The 20,000-nt window shown below is 48.8% G+C and overlaps 1 protein-coding gene across 9 annotated transcripts in view; it reads right to left on the bottom strand.

The window, feature by feature from the left end:
* The window catches only part of LOC127002195 (homeobox protein prospero-like), a 233,811-nt gene that overhangs the window by 80,721 nt on the left and 133,090 nt on the right, over nucleotides 1-20,000 (bottom strand). For all 9 annotated transcript variants that reach the window (XM_050867885.1, XM_050867886.1, XM_050867887.1 and 6 more), the window contains exon 4: nucleotides 16,968-17,045. In XM_050867885.1, the coding sequence (XP_050723842.1) occupies nucleotides 16,968-17,045 (78 nt within the window). The remainder of the gene's footprint in view (nucleotides 1-16,967; nucleotides 17,046-20,000) is intronic.

Genomic DNA, 20,000 nt, shown 5'->3' with positions numbered 1-20,000 from the left:
TGAAAATCAGAATGAGAGTATTTTCCGGAGCACTTCATGGTTGGTGTCGAAGCTATAGCCTATAGCCTTTAGCCGTAGAGAGGTTGGGAATATGCGGACAGTGCGGACAGGAGCGGACGGGAGCGGACGGGATAGCCACTTCGGGACGCTATACTGTGCCGTGCTGTGCTGCTTCTAAGAACGTGAGCAGCGCGCGTAAGTCAGCCGAGCCATGCAAAATAGATTTACGGATGAATGTTATTGTCTCGCCTTTGTCGGAGAAGTGAAAACTTACGCAACGAAGAATTTCCAGATTTCTTATTCATGACGCTTCGGGGAAATCGTGGACGGCGGGCGAGGAAGCGGTATTTATTCTCGGTCTTCGACAAGTCATAAGTTGGCGATGCGATACGTAAATGTTGGTAATAGCGCGTGTTGACTGTCTTAACTGCCTCGTCGAATGGCCAGATTTCACGCCCCTCACCTGTAATTCTATTCTCGCGCTGCCCACCTGCCGGCCGAGGGGAGGCGCGCCCTGATGACTCACTCAATTATTCATCCGCGAGGTCTCAGGTAAATTCTGTGTTTCTCGTCCGCGACACAAACACCTGACGCGCGACTTCTCCTCCTCACCTGTGCGTCCTTACCTGTCCATACCTCACACACATACACACTCACACACACTCACACCTGAAAACACTAACACTCCACAATGCACGCTTTTCATCCTCCCTCAAACCAACACTCCATATGAAAACCCCACGCAAAAGCACTGACGACATTAAGTGACACAACACAACACACACACAACACAAGTTTGAGTCAAGTTATTGAGCTCCGCGGCACCACCCAGGAATGTTGCAATAAGTCGCACCCGCGGAGGCACCGACCAACACCTGAGGGATTCTTCTGGGCCAAGCAATTATAGGGAACCGCGGGGGACTCTTAGCGACCCTCGAGGTTATATTGCGACCACGCTGCGCCCTGCAATGCTGCTTATGACGGGCGGAGGCGGGTGGGACTTGCTGGTAAAGGGCGTCGAGGCTCTTATTGCTTGGACAAAGAGGAGGAAGGGAGCGAGAAAGGGGTCTTGTAAGGTGGTGTTAGTAAGAATGGAAATGCAGACGAGTGCAAATTTGAAGTGTAGGTCTCTGTCTCTCTCTCTTTCTCTCTCTCTCTCTCCCTCTCTCTCCCGTCACGCCACACCTGTCTGATTGGTTCCTTTCTCTCTCTTTCTCTCCTCTCCTCCACCCCGGCACCACATCCTCCCTCCTTCCTCCTCCTCTCTCTCTCTGCTCTTATTTCCCTCTTCCCCTCCTTCAACTTCCTTCCGGCATTCCCTCCCCCTCCCTTCCTTTCCTCTGCCTCACTCACTCGCTCACTCCTCCCTTTCCTCCACCTCTTCCTCTTCCTATCCTTAGCTTCATTCATGCTTCCTTTCTTCCTATTGTTTCTACTCCTCCCTTCCTTCCTCCTCCTCCTCTTCTTCCGATTCCCAGCTCCATTCATTCCTCCCTTCCTCCTCCTCCTGTTCCCGCTCCTCCCTTCCTCCTCCTGTAGGCGTCTGGACTCGTAGCGGAGGTGACGTAGAATCTTCCGCTCCGATCCTATTGTTGGGGATCGGAAGCTACTCTTATAAAGCGCAGGACACGCCCCTCAACATGAGCAGATAAAAGTGACGTGACACGGGACACGAAATGCGAATCAGACGCGTGTGCCGGCACTAGAAAGTAGTTTAAAGCCTAAGAATGGAGTCAAAAGGGATTTAAAGCATCACAATAAGATTAATAAAGAGTTCAGAGCCTTTGAATAGGGTTTAAAAAGTGTTAGAGAAGTACAATTGAATTAAAAATAGTTCAGAGTCTTAGAATGGGTTACAAAAAAGTTTACAACCTTAGAATAGTTAAAAAGAAGAGTCAAACGTTTGGTGTTATTAGAAGCAGGATTAGAATGTTAAGATAGAGCACAGAGCATAGTCAGTGTCACGCGTGGGACTACTGGAGACGCAACACAAAAACATGGTAGGGAACACTGACGGAGAGCACGTAACACTCACCATCCTCCTCTAAGAATCAAACCATCACGTACCTGAAAAGAGAGAAACATGTAAGATTAAACTCAGGTAACAATACATTCATGGTACAGCAGAAGCCTTGTTAAACGATCACTAGGCTCATAAAACTACCCATGGAAATACTAACACCCATAGACTCTACGAAAGCCTTATCAAATGTGGATATGGGACCCTCGCAAAGTTTAAGAACATGGGCCTTACGGAGCCTTGCCTGTAGGGGCTGGGGTTGGTACTCTCAGACGCTTCCTCTTCCCACATCAACTATTTCCAAAGGCCGAAATGGAGATCAATCGGGTTCTCTTGAGTGTTTCCTTAGGTTGTTAGTACAGAGGAAGGGTCACACTACCACCAGGGTCTTAAAACTACTTCTGGAAAAGCATACAACTCCTACGAAAGCCTTGTCAAATATGTTAGTCTGGGCGCCGAAATGTTTGAGTATATGGGTCCAGGGTCACTTCATTTTTCCCCTTCCGTTCAAACTTTTTCGCTTCCCTCATCCGCCGTCGTCGTGTGCTTTTCAACAGTCGGGTCTTGATCAACTTTCCCTCTCTCCTTTTCTTCTGGTCCAACGCAACGAAGCAGCAAATTGGACTTAGAAGAGTTTACAGTACAGCAAACACCTCATTTCATGCCTTGAGACCCACCCAAAGATGACCTTTCTCGTGTGCGACTTTCGACTTGGCTTGGCTTGCTGCGGCCTTTCCCTACTTCTACATCCACCACTTCTCAACTTCTACAACTTCTAAAACTTCTACAACCACCACTTATACAACCACCACTTCTACAACTTCTACAACTTCTGCAACCACAACTTCTCAACGGTCTTCCTTTCGCGCGTTTCCTCCAAAGGGTTATTAAGATCGCCCAAGATAAAGGAACTACGGGTCGACTCCCTTAACAACATCGGTGCATAGTAGTTTACCAAATCAGCAACTTCCGTAGGTTCCAATACATCGATACTTGGTTATTTTCATTTACTTAATACGAAGTTCTTTACCTGGAGCTCACATTCTCGCCCTGCTCTATATATTGTCCGATAGATACTTCTGAAGGACAAGAATCACACAAGATCTTTAAAGCAGTCACGTATTACAGCCTTGAACGCCTTTTAACAGCAAAATAGTCGGTGTTTCCTTCAGTTGCTTACTTGTCTACATTCATCCTTATCCGACTCACACATACGAACACAGACAGCCATTCCATTCTTAGAGTCAACTTAAGGTCTTCCCTCAGCTGTTTCAATTCATCCTAACCCGACTAACACATACATAGCCACACACAGCCATCCTTACAGTCCCAAAGTCTGCCCTTGAACGCCTCGCCTCGCCCCGGTCCTCCCCACCTCCATTCCATTCTTAGAGTCAACTTAAGGTCTTCCCTCAGCTGTTTCTATTCATCCTAACCCGACTAACACAGACATAGCCACACACAGCCATCCTTACAGTCCCAAAGTCTGCCCTTGAACGCCTCGCCCGTCCCTCTCCACCTCCAGTCCTCCTCAGCAGATCGTCCGGCTGGTTCCCACGGGCGCGGCTGCCGAGGTCTTGTTGAAAGGTCGCGAGGCTCACACGAGACACTTGCCGTCGCTCCTGCATTCCGCTTCTGCTCCTTCCGCTTCGATCCTCCCTCCGTGATTACGCGCCATTGTGAGGGGATTCTATGCGCATAAAGCGATTTGACGGACAGACGCTCGTGTGTGTGTGCTAAGAAATATGTGTTGTGTTGGTGTGTAGGTGAAGACGGATGTGATTGAGCGGAAATACACATACAAAAATTAAAAAGAATCGATGTTGAAGAAAAACTAAATTATGATATTCCGTGAGATATATTTACTATAGTTATATCTTTTCTTTCCTTTTTCTGTTCCTTCCTCCCTTTTTTCAATACTATTCCGTCCGTCATCCTGCACTGCTCTCCTTTCTGCCCTTTCTTTCCTTCCCTTCCCTCCTTTTCATCCTTTCTTTCTTTCCTTTCCATCGTTTCCTTCCATTCCACCTTTTATTTCCTTCCCTTCCGTTCTTTCTTTCCCTTCCTCTCTATCTTTTCCTTTTTAATCTCCTGTTAAACATCGAAGGGGGAGTCAGTGTTGTGATTTGCGGTGAATAACGTTACTGTGTATGAGAGAGAGTGGACGAGATGGCGCGCCGCTAGGATCACAGGGAGAGTGTCATTTTGCGTCGTCAACGTCAAGGCGGAAGGAAAAGCCGTGCAAGGGCGGAACAAGTGTCGCGGCGCTGCCCCCTGGACGCCTGGACACCCTGGACGGCCCTCACCTCCACCTCTGTTATCTCCCTCGCGCCATCTCCCGCCGCCCTTCCTGCTTCCCCTTTGTGTTATCACGTCGCTCTTCTTCTTGCCGCTTCCTGCTCCACGTCCGGCCCACGCCTTCTCCTCACGTGCGTCAGGAGGAAGGAAGTGAAGGCGGGGGCGCGGGAGGATGCCGCCGCGTGGGGTTCGCTGACGTGTTGTGCTTTTTGTCTAGCAGGTTCGTGAGGAAGTCATTGTGTCGGCCGCTGCTTCATTGTGGGGCGGTATTAATGTTCTGGGGTGAGGTTCTTATACTCTCGGCCCGTGTACAAAGCAGGGAAGTAGATCAAGCCGGAAGGGCACGCGGGGCAGGTGTCCTGATGTGTTGCTTTGGGTCTGCCGGAAGCTGAGAAGATGACGACGATGTAATGACGGTAATGACGCTGCCGCGGCAACAACACAGATGTAATGAAATTTCGCCACCTGCTTCACTCGTACTCTCTAAATGAACTACCTGTTGAGGCACTTGTTGTCCAGCAGCACAGCGGCACCGTGTCCAGCAGCGGGGGGCGGCGCCCTCGAGGACAGCTCACAGGAAGTTTTATGTTTCCTGATGCCTGCTTCCTCGATCGTGAGTCTCCGTGACACTGTGAGAAAGGAAGAGGCTCCCGGGAACCAAGGCAGGGCGGGGGCCAGGACAGCGCCGGGAGAAAGGCAGGGCGGGCCACGCGGGGCCGGGGTGGCACCGTTCCGCGCCGCGCGCCAACTTCCGCGGCCCAGCATCCAGCCTCGCATTGTCCCGTAATCTGGACCGACGCAGCTTCCGGCGAGCGTCGGAAGTAAGGGAAGAGAAAATTTTCCAATTCGTAGGGAACCACGTGACGGGAGTTCCTTCCTCTGCACCCTCCTAGGGGGGGGGTGCACCGCTCCCTTGGGAGTGTTTGCCTGGATGTTGCCCTCAGGGGGCACCTTGTGACTTATGTGCGTGATGACGTGTTAGACCTCCGCGGGTGTTCCCGACAACGAAGGGTATATACTGTCTTGGGATCATTACAGAGGTGGAAACGTAACTTGAAAACCGTATTCAGTCAAGTGTGAATATAACATAAAGAAAGCCGGCGGGAGGCGCGTCCCCTCCCCTGGAGGAGGGCCGGAGGGGGGCGGAGGATGCGGCGGCCGGGGCCTCGCAACCTGTGACCCCGGCGGCGGCAGCATCCCGGCCAGCATCTATAAACACTCCCGCTGAGGGCAGTCGCCATAGTTCCGGTCTCTCGCAGCCACCAAGCTCGGAACTAGGCTACAGCGCTCCTGCCGAGGGGGAAGGGGGGAGGGAGAAGGGGAGGAGCCTCGCAGCGCCGGGGTCACGCACAGGTCGGGGACGAAAGGGTAGGGGTGAAGGGGGGGTGGGGGGATTGGTTTGAATAAAGATGGACGGAATAGGTGGTAAGACCTGGCAAGTGTGGACGGGTCGGGACAGGAGTGAGAATAGAAGAGACAGACTCCTTGGCGGCCGCGGCTCAGGTGACCCAGTGAGGCGGCAGCAGAGTCAACAGTAGGGCGAGCCAGGCGGCGGGCAGGGCGTGGGAGGGAAAAATTGGAAGTCAATAAATAGTAGAACCTGTTGTTGGTTTTGTGGTGGTGTTGGTGCTGGGAGGGCGGGAGTGATCACGAGGGGACACTGCTCTCTCTCTCTCTCTCTCTCTCTCTCTCTCTCTCTCTCTCTCTCTCTCTCTCTTTCTGTCTGTCTCCGTGAGAGAGAGAGAGAGAGAGAGAGAGAGAGAGAGAGAGAGAGAGAGAGAGAGAGAGAGAGAGAGAGAGAGAGAGAGAGAGAGAGAGAGAGAGAGAGAGAGAGAGAGAGAGAGAGAGAGAGAGAGGAGCACAGTCACGGTGGGGAACTGAAAATCTGCTGGTGTAGGGAAAAGGTTATTGGGATCATAAAAACGAGGGTGGCGGGGAGGGCGAGCGTCGAGAGCGGCCGAGGCTCTGCCCGCCGCTGCCCATGCACTCTGCCTGGCAGTCTCGCCTCTCTCTCTCTCCCTCTCACTCTCTCTCTGGCTGGCCTGGTCCCAGAAAGGCAAACGTTGGGAACAGATATTGAGGGCGGGCCTGTGAGCGTTTCTTTCCATTAATACGAGCTTTGGTCCTTTTCTTCCGGTGTGAAATGACACTCAGCATTCCTTATCAGCAGGTGCGCGAACACTTGCCAGCTGAGGACGCCACGAGGAGGACTCCCCCGCGGGGCCCCAGTGCCACAGGCGCCCACCTGCCGCCCCAGCAGCAGCGTTCACGCCACTTGCTCCACGTAATCGGCGCCTCACACAAAGGCTGCGGCGGTGACGGCCACAGGCTGGGGTCGAGGCGGGCTTTCCCATGACCCTAGGCCCGGAGACTTCCACTGGGCGTGACGTGCAAGGCTCAGGAGGGCGGAGGAGCCCTGCAGGAAGTGGACGCGGCCGCTCTTGGCCAACACCTATCCTTTGTCACGACCTGCCTTTTTTACTGGAGGGGAGGAGCTGCCCGCAGCCCGCCAATGGGCGCGCAGGAGCGATCAGGCAAGGGAAGGCGAGGTTATGGACGGACTAACACTGTGCACACAAAGTTTCCTTTCCTGAATGTTGTTTGCCGAAACATTTCGACATTCCTCGTGGCGCACGCAGCCTCGGGGCGCCAACCCTTGCCCCGTGGAGTGACCCGCGCCACCCCGTGGGGCACGAGGCACCCCACGCCCCGCTCACCCGCGACGCTCATTGGCTGCCACGGGGATGGGCGGTCTGCCTACTGAGCGTCTTAATTATTCACCAACCATTTTACACAACTTTCACCGAGGAAAGAATTAGATTGCCCTCCTTGTTAAGATGTATAATTCATATCGTGAATTACACGTGTACACAATACCTGTGCTGTGCCAAGGCAACACACGGGGCCTGACTCACCGCTCCAGGGTCAGCTAAAGGTATTCCTAAACTCTATGTTTTTGCGTCACCATCACGACCGCCAACTGTGCCACGTAATCAACCATACCCACAACAAGCACACTGGCATCAGGCAGACCCTCCAGGGAATCGAATGCCCTTGAATGCTTCCTTCTTGTACTACTACATCACAAAGACCCACCTTATGAGACGCCTCCCTGTCTTCCGTGCCCCTCACAAGACCAAGCCAATAGTGAGGGGCGAGAGGAAGGCCAAAGTAGAGAGCAGGGTGACAGGGAGGAAGGGTGGAGGGCCAGGGACGAGGAGGGTGTCCAGCCCGACACTGAGGGCTGCCTAACCTTTGTCCCGGGGCGTTGTGGAGCGTATCGCTAACTGCAGCTGTCGATAATTACCTGGCGGGGCTGCGCGGCAAGTTATTGGGGAGGGCGAGAGAGACAGGTGAGCGCAAGGCAAGAAATTAGGTGGAAAATAGTCGGTGGGTGTGAGTTATGGTGATGTGTTGAGAGAGGCTCGTTCGGGGGGCAAGGCGTCAGGGGATAGGAATGATATGAGATGGGAGGAAGTGAAAGAAAGGTAGTCATTGGATAAGAATGCAAACCAATACACAGAAAAAGAGATGGTCAGTGAGTTCTGGTGATGTGTAGGGAGAGGTTGGTGCAGGTGGCAAGAGGGCCAGAATAATATAGCATTCTAGAAAGTGAAAGAAAGGGAGTTATAGGATATGGATGCAAAGACTACATACAAAAAGCAGATGGCGAGTCTAAGGAAGGAGGCTAAAATGGCGTTAAGCTTGGAAGATGAGAAAGAAAGAGTCGCTGGATGAGTGTATAAGCAAACATTTACACATAAGAAGTTCAGAACGGAGGTATTTATCCACTGAAGAATACAAGCTGTGAGAAGACGAGGAGACGAAAGCAGTCTTAAGCTTAGAGGACGCAAAAGAAAAGGTTGAGGGAGTCGTTAGAAGCGAATATAAGCAAAAGGATAAACAAAACAAGAGGAGAGGCAGGACCACGAGGCGTATCATTCGTCCACTGAGCAATACTAAGCAAGAATTTCCTCCTTATCTCTGTGACGAAATACGGCGCAGGAAAGGAAATCCCAGGGTGGTGGTGAGGGGGGGGGGGGGGGGGGACTGTGGCATCGGCGGCGGCAGTAGCGGTGATGTGCACGGCAAGGAAGGAGAGGGAGGGAGCAGGTGTGGGGCGTGGGTGGGGTGCGGGAGAGGCGGGCAGCAGCTGGGTGTGGGCGGGCAGGTGTGTGGTGATGGGCGGCGCCGTAGGAGAGGACACCTGTAGGCACGTCGGGAAAATGGCCGGGTAAACATAATAATTGCTGTCACGATACCCGCGCCACGAGACAAAGGTTCCTAGCAACACGCGCCTCCTTGCAGCGGGGAGAAAGGGACAGCTGGAAGGTTGTCTCGAGGTATGGCACGAAACGCTCACAATCCTTCCCCTCTTCGTCATAAAAGAGCACTTATAACCTATACCAATTCAAGGCACAAGAGTTACACGGAGGGATAAATTCTGGATAAAAAAGATGCCCTAAATATGCTGACCCAAGGATGTTAAAGAAAGGATGGTAAAAAGAACAGTTAAAAGTTAATCCCAGAGGTGCGTCCATGTGACTAAAGGTGTATCAAAGTAGGGTAAGTAAAGCTTGAAGCATATCCAATAGCTGCGCGTGGCCACGGTGCTCATCTCCGCGTCTCTGAGGAGCCAAAAAGCATCTTGCCGCCAAACTTGAGAGAAACTTCCTGTGCCCGGACGAAGACTAACAAGCGAGGGGTCGGAGGGTTCCCACAGCCCCGGCGTTGCGTGAGGGTGGCGGGCGGGGGTCTAGGCGCCTCCCCTTCCCTCCAGACTCGAGCCACGACACAAACACCCACGCAGCTGCCTTGAGGTGCAGCGGGAGTCGCCGTGGATGACTATTCTCGTCAGGTCATTACCGCCGGGATCAATACAGCACTTCCGCCGACTTGGTCCACCTCAGATCCGGCCCTGTTACCGGATGCTGGACGAGCCGAGCGGCGCTGCGTCCCCCGCGCGGAGGAACCCTATTTTTCCTACTTGCCCGCCGGCGCTATCCAAACCCCTTGACGCCTTGGGTACTGTTGTCTTGGGCTGGGTTAGCGTCCCACGTTCTTACAATACACATATCTTGGACGGACGATTAGCGCAACCCAGACTGTGAAATAAGAATCAGGAAAAGAATAGGACTGAGGTTGTTGCTATACTTTTAATTATTCTTATTTCATTTATATTTTTTTCTCAAGATTCCGAAGTATAGAAGTGTCTGTCTGTCTGTCTATTTGTCTGTCTGTCTATCTATTTACCTGTTAATCTTTTTCTCTCTACTCTGTATTTTATTTGTTTGTTTTTCTCGATTCCACACTATAGAGAAAGGTTTGTCTGTCTATCTCCTCGTCTATCTGTCTGTCTGTCAATCTATTTACCTGTTAATATATTTTTCTCTCTCCTCTGTCTTTTATTTGTTTTCTTTCTTGATTCAAAACTATATAAATATTTGTCTGTCTATCCCTTCGTCTATCTATCCGTCTGTCTGTCTGTTCACCTGCGCCACTCCTTCTCTCTCTTACTATCTATCCACCTCTATCTATCTATTTATCTATCCATCTATCTATTTTTCCTACTTTCACAGCTCCTTGCCGCCCCCCTCCATGGCCCCCTCGCCCCCCCAACACCCCGTCGATGGCGTGAGTCAGGATACATCCGGTGACCTCCTCGCCTTTTTCCAGGTCACGGCGCCCCCTCGGACCCCCGCCCCCCCTCACCCCCCTCGGCTTTGTTCTCAGTCCGGCTCTTCTATTTTTTTTTTATTGTTCAGGTTACTCGTCAATCTTCATTCCTTTCTGTCGCTTTGGTGTCTGTTTGTTCCGCTTCTGCCCGTTGCTTTGTTTGTCTGTTTGTCTGTTCATCCGTCTCTCTCACACACACTCACTCACTCACTGTCTGTCTTTCAGCCTATTACCTATTTCATGATATGTCCTAAACCCTCACGATAAGCATTATGAATAACTTTACCCAGAAACAATACCTCACCTCACCGAACCTAACCTAACCTTACCTGCCCAAACCTCACTAACCCAAACTTTACCTGCCTGACCTTACCTGACCATCTATCACTCTTTCTCACACGTTTTGGGCTCCGTCTCATTGGCCTTTGACCACCGCAATGCGTTCAAGAAATCAAAGTTGCCTTGAGGATATGAAAAGGTATGGGAAGGAAAGGGAAGGGAAAGGAGGGTAAGGTAAGGGAAGAGAAGGGAAGGGAAGAGAAGGCAAGGGTAGGGTAGGGTACTGCTTTAATGGTAATGTTAAAGGGTAAATGTTTCAACTTTCAAAATAGGCATTACTTTACCTTACTTTACCTATGACAAGTCTTACCTGCCGCAAACTAACCTATGATAAATGATACCCAAAACTTACCTAACTTAACCTAACCTAACCTTACCTGGCCCAGATCTGTCCTGCCCAAACCATACCAGATCGAACCTCACTAACATAAGACAAACGTTACCCAAGTCTTCCCTTACCTAACCTTACCTGCCCTACCCTACCCTACCTTACCCTACCCTTGTCTTCTCTTCCCTTACCTTCCCTTCCTTTCCTTACCTTTTCTTCCCCTCCCATTCTTTCTCATCCCTTCCCTACCTTTCCCTCTCTTCTCCCTCCCCTTCCCATCCCATCCTATCCCTTCCCTTCTCTTTCCTTTCCTTCCTATCCCATCCCATCCATTCTCATCCCTTCCCTACCTTCCCCTCTCTCCTCCCTTTCCTTCCCATCCCATCCTATCCCTCCCCATCCCTTCCCTTACCTTTCTCTTCCTCCACATTCTCTTCTCACCTGCCACCTCCACCTCCACCACCACCACCACCTAACAAACACCTGGTGCGGGCGGGTGGAGTGCCGCTTACATCCTCTGTCTAACCCCAAGCCTCCCTCGGCCGCCCCTCCACCTGGTCCTCCCTCGCCGCCCGGTCCCTTCACTTGTCCCCTTCCAGCTCCCCTCATTTTGGCGACGCCCTGGGCCATTGTTCAAGCCGGATGTCGCACTAGTTGATGTTCCTCTTGCTAGTTAAATGATGATGATGATGATGGTGGTGGTGGTGGAGGGGCGCGTAGTGAAGGGAATACGTGACGAGGACTAGGAATGATTGTCGACGGAACTTCAGGTCACTGCTTAGCGTTGATTGTGGTGTCCTCAATGCTGTGTTGGCCATTGTGAAACTCGAGGTGAGAGGCAGGAAAAGATAAACCTCCGCCTCCCTCTCACTCTCTCTCACTCTCTCTCTCTTGCACAATATTTCTAAAACACTCTCTACATATGTTTTTTTTTTATATCAAGTTCCACGAAGTATTGACACACACGGAGTTTTTGTTTCCTGATATTGTTTTCCTAGTTTGCCTCACGATTTTTTTTTCTTTACAGCAGAGGAAGCAGCTCAAGGGCAAAAAAAAGGGAGATAATAATGAAAAAAAATATCCCGCTAGAAAAAAAGTCCGCTAATAAGAGACTCTTCTATCCTAACCTAACATATCCTATCCTATTGTAACATAATCTATCCTATCCTATCGTATCCTAACCTATCCTGTCCTATCCTACCCTAACCTATCCTATCCTATCGTATCCTAAACTAACCTAACCTATCTCAACCTATCCTAACCTAAACTAACCTAAACTATCCAATCCAATCCTAAACTATCCAATCCTATCGTATCCTAACCTAACCTAACCTATCCCAACCTATTCTAACCTATCCTAACCTAACCTAACCTATCCAATCCTAACCTAACCTATCCTATCCTATCCTACCCTAACCTTAATTCTCAGAAGGATAGTTTGGTAGTTTTTTTCCCCTCTTGTTCGCTGTTCTCTTAGGAGGCCAAGAAGAGGGAGAGCCACCCCCAACAGGGCCTAGTAAGTCCTGGCACACCTGGCGGGGCTGACACCTGTGTAGGCCAACAGGTGTGACCCCGACGCATAAAATTGTACTTGTGACGCATCCAGAAAAAGACGTTCAGACCTGACAGCGTAACACAAGGGAGGGTGAGGACGAATTGACAATACTTAAGGAATTGTGTGATGATTGTTAATGAAAATGTATAATGTATGGAAATGTATAGGCTTCCAACACACAGACAAGATGTTTAGATTTGACAGCGTAACATGAGAGGGTGAAAACCAATTGACAATACGTAGTTAAGGGATTGTGTAATGAATGGAAATGTATGGAAATGTATGGTAAAAGGCTTCCAACGCACAGACAAGACATTTAGATTTGACAGCGTAACATGAGAGGGTGAAAACCAATTGACAATATGTAGTTAAGGGATTGTATAATATAAGGTAATGGAAATGTATAATGCATGGAAATGTATGGTAATAGGCTTCCAACGCACAGACAAGACATTTAGATTTGACAGCGTAACATGAGAGGGTGAAAACCAATTGACAATACGTAGTTAAGGTATTGTGTAATGAATGAAAATGTATAATATATGGAAATGTATGGTAATAGGCTTCCAACGCACAGACAAGGCGTTTAGATTTGACAGCGTAACATGAGAGAGCGAAGACCAATTAACAATGCCTAGTTAAGGGAATTTCCGTACTATGCTTCCGCTGTATAAAGATAAATGCTTAAGCTAATATTCTTAAGCATTTCACTCACGTTTGATAAGGTTTTCGTAGAGGTTGTGGGTGGGTGGGTATGTCCATGGGTAGTTTTATGAGCCTAGCGATAGTATGACAAGACTTCCACACCCACACACACCCACACACACACACACAGCATAGGTATGAAGGCACAGCAAATGATCGTGACTCAACTTCTGTACAGTCCAACCAGGTGTGCATGTGCGTGTGTGTGTGTGTGTGTGTGTGTGTGTGTGCATGGCGGGAGAGCAGAGGTAAAAGTCGAGAGAGATTTTAGTGATAGAAAAGAAAATGGAGGAGGGGAGAGGTGTAAGCGGGGAGGGAAGGAGAGACAGCGAGAGAGGAGGAAGAGGGAAAAACGTGTGAAGAGGGGAAGGGAACGCAGGGAAGGGAGAGAGAGAGGCCAGAGAGCGAGAGAGTGAGAGGAAGAGAGGTACGTGAGAGGATGGGAAGGGAAGAGGAGAATACTGGAGGTGAGAGAAGATGATGGGAAGGGGAAATGAAGGAGAGGAGGAGGAGGAGGAGGAGGTAAGAGGAACAGAAGAAAGGGAAAGGAGAGAGCCAGAGAGAGGGACAGAGAAGGGAAGGGAAGAACAGGAGAGGAAAGAGAAATGGGAGACCAGGGAAGAGGGAGATGAAAGGAAGGGGAAATGAGGGAGAACGAGGGAAGGGAGGAGAGAAGGAATGGGAAGGAGGAGGAAGATAGGGCGTAGAAGGGAGAATAATGGGAAAGGGGAAAGGAAGGAGAGAAGAACAAGGAGAAAGAGGGAGATAGGAAAAGAGATGGGAAAGGAAATTTAGGAAAGAGAACAACAGAATGATGGGAAAGGGAAGGGAAGGGGAAACAGAAGAGAGGGAGGAAGGGGAGACAGGGATGACCAGAGTGATGGAAGGGGGTGACAAGAGAAGGGGAGGAGAGGGAACAGTTTGATGATGGGGAGGGGAAATGGATGAGGGTGAGGGGAGAACCAAGGAAGGGGAGGATATGACGGAGCAGAATGATGGGAATAGGAAACGGAGAAGGGGAATGTAAAAGGAAGGGAACAGAGGGAAGGGGAATAAAGCAAGGTGGGGGGAAGAGGAGGAAACAAAGGGAGGAAGAGGTATAGGAGGAGGAGGAGGGTAAAATGAGGAAGGGAGAGAACAAGGGAAGGAGGAGAAGAGGAAGGAAAGAGGAGGAAAAGGATGGGGAGGATAATTCAAGGAGAGGGAAAGAAGAGGAAGGGAGGAACAGGGTAAAGAGGGAGAGGAAACCGAGGAAGGGAGAGAACAAGGAAAGGAGAGAAGAGGGAAGGCAAGGAGGGGAAGAGGAAGAAAAGGGAAGGAAAGAAAAATAAATAAAGGGAAAAACAGGTATAGGAAAAGGAAGAGAAAGGGAAAGAAACTGAGAAAGAGGAAAGGAAGGAAAGAAGAGAAATAAAGAGGAATGGGAAGGAGGAAGAAGATAGGATGTAGAAGGAAGAATGATGGGAAGGGAAAAGGAAGGAGAGAAGAACAAGATAAGGAGAACGAAGGGAAGGAAGGAAGAGGGAGAAGGGAAAAGAGATGGAGAGGAAAAGAAAGGAGAAGTAAGGGAAAAAGAAGAAAAAAATATTAATAAGAAAGACAGAAGAAATAAAGGGTAGAACAGGTATAGAGAGGGAGAGGGGAAGCCGCGGAAGGGAGAACAAGGGAAGGAGCAGCGGGGGTAGGGGGTGGGGGGGGGGGGGGAAGGGGTGCAGGTGGGCCGGCAGTCTCAGCACGTGTCTCTGGCGCCAGGTACAACTTCCGGTGGTCGCATCTGCTCCCCCTCCCGCCCGTGTATCTCGGCAGCACACCTGTGACAGATGCTCCTCCTCCTCCTCCTCCTCCTCCTCCTTCTATCTTTCTCCTTTCATAACCCTTGCAACGGACAGTCTCATTGCAACACTCAAGAATGACTTTTATAAACCTTAGTGAGATAACTCTTTCTACCTTCAAAGCCATCCTCTTCTTCTTTCTTTCTTCCTTTTTTTTCTTCTTTCCCTCAGACCGTTCCTTCATGTCAATATTTAGCATGTCTAAGTGAATCAACCCCCCCAAACATGTCTGAATTAACGCCTCTCTCCCTCTCAGCGTTCCTTCATGTCAACTTTTATTTAACACGTCTAAGTGCATCAAACCCCCCTAAACATGCCTAAATAAGCTACCTGAACGCCTCTCTCCCTCTCAGCATCCCTTCATGTCTCCCGCTGACCGTTAAGACGCCAAGGAAGTGAGTCCAGCCAGCCGCCTCACCTCGACCTCCGCATTCTTAGGGCCATTTAAACGTCCGTCTTGTCAGGTGGTTCGCTTCCTCGCACACACCTTGCCGGGGGTTTAAAAAGACGCTGGCCGGGTGTTCCTCAGGTCGCTGCTCCGCCTCCTTGCACGACGCTCAACGGCCGACAGGTGAGAATTTGCAGGTGAGGAGAGATTTAAATGTAGGTAATGCTGAGATGCTGTTGATCCTCCTCCTCCTCCTCCTCCTCCTCTTCTTCTTCTTCTTCTTCTTCCGCCGACTTCATTTCCTCTTCTGCTTTTTGTCCTTGCTTCCTCCTCCTCCTCCACCTCCTCCTCCTCCTACGTATTTTATCCTGCTCGAGATGCTGTTTCTTTTCCTCGTTTCTTCTTCCTCTTCTTCCTTCACTTCCTTCTTTTATCAGTACTTTCTTTTCTTCCTCTTCCTCTTCCCTCTCTTCCTATACTCTTTCTGTCTTTGCTTCCTCCTTCTCCTCCTCCTCCTCCTCTTTCTTCTACTTCTACCCAAAGCTTCCTCTTCTATTCTACATAAATCTTTCTTCTCATATTTTTTCCATTCTCAATTCTATTTTTTTCTTTTTTTATTGAATTCGTATTTTAACTCACTTTTCCACTACATCATTTTTCGTCCTTCAACTTGTACGTCATTTCTCCTTATCAATTCTTTCCTCTCACTTCAACTCCTCAATAAAAACAAAACAAGAACAAAAAAACTAACATATCCACCTCTTTCCTACCCCGTCCGTTTCCTATAAATTACAATCTCGGCGGTTTTCCTCCTACGATATGTTTTTCCTTTTTCACCCCTCATTAGTATATCCTTGCCGTCTCCCCCTCGCCTCCCTCCTTCTCCGGCAGGTGGCTACAGACGGCGGCCGGACGTTCCCAAGCCCGGGCACGTGTCGCGAGAGGGGAGAGCGAGGGGGAGGAAGGGATGGGGCAGAGCATGGAGTGAGAGATAGCCAGCAAGGGAGAGGAGAGGAGAGCCGGGTGGAGAGAGGGACAGCCAGGAGAATGCAAGGGAGGGTTATAAAAAGGTAGAGTTGAGACAGACGGAAGAGAAAGGAAAGGAACGGAGAGAGGGACAGACGGGAGAGAAAGGGAGAGGAGAGGAGAGACAGAAGGGAGAAGAGAGGAGAGGCGAGTGGCGAGGGGAAGAGGGAGAGATAGTCTGAAGAGAGCAAGGGAGAGAATTATAAGTGATGTTCCTGTTCCCTTCATGTCAAACTAAAACACACACACCTAGAATAAAAGAAGGCTATCTCTCCCCTAGTCTTCCTTCCCTCCTTCCTCACCCCTGATGGTCCGGCCCCGCAAGTCTCCGCTAAGAAAGAGATACAAAATTCATCCTCCTTATAAAGAATTAAAAGTGATGTGCCTATTCCCTTATTCACGTCATCTGGAGACAAACACAGAGGCGAATACAATGATCTCCCTTTCCCTACTCTTTCCTTATCCTCTCCTTACCCCCTGACATCCCAACAAGTCACATAAGAAAGATAAATAAAGTTGATATTACCATTTTCTTCACGTCATCCGGAGACACACACATAGACGAATGCAATGGTCTACCTTCCCCTTCTCTTTCCTTATCCTCTCCATCCCCCTGACATCCCAACAAGTCACATAAGAAAGATAAATAAAATTGATATTAGGTACCATTTTCTTCACGTCATCTCGAGACACACACATAAAAGAATACAATGATCTCCTTTCCCTTACTCTCTCCTCCCTCCTTCCCCATCCCAAGCCCGCCCCGCAAGTCCCGCCAAGAAAGAGAAGTGAGGCTCTACCTTTGAGGACCGTGTGTCGCCGGGGGGCGTGGCTCCAGACAAAGGGGTCCTGGTGGTGGCGCGCGGCGAACAACCTTTCTGCAAGTTAGAAAGACCCTGTGTTGGTATGGCCCGCCTCTGCCACCCTCCCCGGCGCCTGCACCCCGCCGCGCCCTCCGCCCCTCGCATGCGGGCCTCAACACTTAACACCAATACGGGAATACAGGAAAAACATACAGAAATGAATACGTGTAAGAACCAATGGATTAACACACCATACGAGTACAGGACATGTTATATACGTAGAGCATTAAGGAATAACCGAGTTTCGTGACCAATACAAGTGACAATTTCGTGAATACATGAAAAACACATAGAAAAATAAGTAAGTATGAGAGACAATGCATTATAAAACACCATACGAGTACGAGACATGTTATATACGAAGCGTGTGACTGAATAACCGAATTTCGTGTATGTTTTGAAGTCGTTTTCTTTGTTTTGTCTTAGAACGTGACCAATACAAGTACTATACCAACGTCACTACAGGAATGGTGAAGTGGGTACTCCCCTTTCCCTCCCTCCCTCCCTCCCTCTCCCACCCATTACCAGCCAGTCCTTTGCCTTACACACACACACACACACACACACACACCTCACTTCCTGCTCCGTTTAACTTCCATGGCGCAAACGAGGAGAACCTGAGAGCGAGAACGAGAACGAGAGAGAGAGAGAGAGAGAGAGAGAGAGAGAGAGAGAGAGAGAGAGAGAGAGAGGACATCCTTCCGGGAGGCGACAATGCTACTGAGCCTGACAATGGTCCCAGGGCGTGACTTGGCTTGGCACTTCCTCCCGCGCTGTATTTACGAGGCGGCGGCGTGACCTCTGCGGCAAGACGACCCGTGTGTACCTGTGTTACCAGAGTGTTGTACTTAGCCTCTTATGTTTTCCGATTTTCGACCGCAAAACTGTCTCCTCCACTCCAATAACTACATTTATTCATAGTTACCGTTGAAGGGTTTAATTATTAGGGTTTTTTGCTATAGTTAAGTGTCTAAAAACGGTAAATACAATGGTGGATACGATAATCTGGCAACCCGTGTCTACCTGTGTGGCTCCCTCCACCACCCCCCGCGCGGCCTCACCTACGGGGCGGCGCGGACAGGTAAACGTAGAAAAGGTTTGACTAAGTTTATTTTGAAGAGTTTTAATGATTTTTGTGATTGATTTACATGTCTTAAGTTTATTTTTTGAGTTGTTACGATTTTTTTTATGTCTGATCTATTTGCCTTTGAGTTAGTTTGGGAGGCTTATTATAATTTTTGGATTGTCCGTTTTTTTTCTTACGAGCGTTTCTGCGTTATTTTGTATATAGAAAAAAAGAGCAAAGAAAATAAGAAACAAAAAAGCCGGTATTCTTGGGTGAACTTAAGTTTCTATACGGTAATCAATTGGCTATTTTGGCTTAACCTATTAGTTGTCGGACGTTCATTTGTGTTTCTTACGTCAATTATTTAGTTAGTTATCTTTTGTTAGTGAGTTGTTAGCCTCACGTTCATGTATTGACTGTCTTTTGTGTATTAATTGGGTATCCTTCGTTAATCTCTTAGTAGCATTCCGTTAAATTAGGTTTCTTATGTTAATCAGTTGGCTCTTATGCGTTACTCATTTGGGTATCTTGCGTTAAACAGTTGTTACGTTCATGTACTGACTGTCTTTTGTTTCTTAATTAGGTATCCTTCGTTAATCTGTTAATTGTATACCGTTCAATTAGGTTTCTTATGTTAATGAATTGACTAATATGCGTTAATCAGTTAGGTATCTTGCGTTAAACAGTTGTCACGCTCATGTCTTTTGTTTCTTAATTAGGTATTTAGCGTTAATCTGTTAGTTATATACCGTTCAGTTAGGTTTCTTATGTTAATGAATTGACTAATATGCGTTAATCAGTTAGGTATCTCGCGTTAAACAGTTGTTACGCTCATGTCTTTTGTTTCTTAATTAGGTATTTAGCGTTAATCTGTTAGTTATATACCGTTCAATTAGGTTTCTTATGTTAATCAATTGGCTCTTATGCATTACTCAATTAGCTATCTAACGTTAAACAGTCGACTTTTATGGTGGCGGCGGTGGTGGTGATGGTGGTGGTGATGGTGGTGATGTAAATTCTCACGATGACGAAAAAGACAATGGATTTAAAAAAACAGCTCGAAAAAACTCGTGACAAACAGCCAGACCCGTTAAAAGTCGCGTTCCAGCACTGGCCAGCACATGCAACACAACATAACGGCAAACCTTCACCACCAAACAAGGGCGTGATGAGACTACAACACGAGGGAGTGACGAGGAACCTTGCGCTTTCACCTCGTTATACACAATCACGCTACAGGATACACACCAGCCTCACCCTGCCGTCCCCTGCCTCTTAGTGCACGAAGGTGATCTCAGTACACACCAGGGTTATCAAATTATCGTATTCAGCCACTCAGCACATCGTATTTTTCGGTTCTGAGTCACAGCTATCGCAAACAAACGCCAATAAGTAGTGCTTTTAACGAGAATTTTAACTGGAATCTCGTTATCTGTGTGGGGAGGAAAGTTTTGGGCCCTGGAACTGATGAATGCGATGTTTTGAGTACGATAATTTGGGAACCCTGGTAGACACTCTCATCTCTGTTTCCTTTGTCTCGGAGTCACTTCTTGCAGGCGTTTCTATTAAAATTGACTCCAGTTTTAATGTCGCCAAATATCATTAAAAAGGTATTCGACTGCATTCACTGTTGGCATAAAGGAATTCTAATAGGGTTTGTTCTATTATTTCTGCCTTCACTTGATATAAAGGCGTTCTAATAGTGCCAATGCCATTATTTCTGCACTCACTGTCGACATAAAGGTATTTTAATTGTGTTTGCTATAATTTCTGCCTTCACTGCCGATATGAAGGTGTGCCAATAGGTTTTGCTCTTCTGTGTCCTTCATCGGCCTAGGGTATAAGGTGGCGGGAAGTGAAAGGAGTGACCCGCAGCTAAACCCAGAGGTCACCCTATACACACA

Source organism: Eriocheir sinensis, chromosome 22, assembly GCF_024679095.1.
Source record: "Eriocheir sinensis breed Jianghai 21 chromosome 22, ASM2467909v1, whole genome shotgun sequence".
Classification (NCBI taxonomy): Eukaryota; Metazoa; Arthropoda; class Malacostraca; order Decapoda; family Varunidae; genus Eriocheir; species Eriocheir sinensis.
The sequence above is the reverse complement of the archived record's forward strand: the minus strand, read 5'-3'. Positions and strand labels throughout refer to the sequence as shown.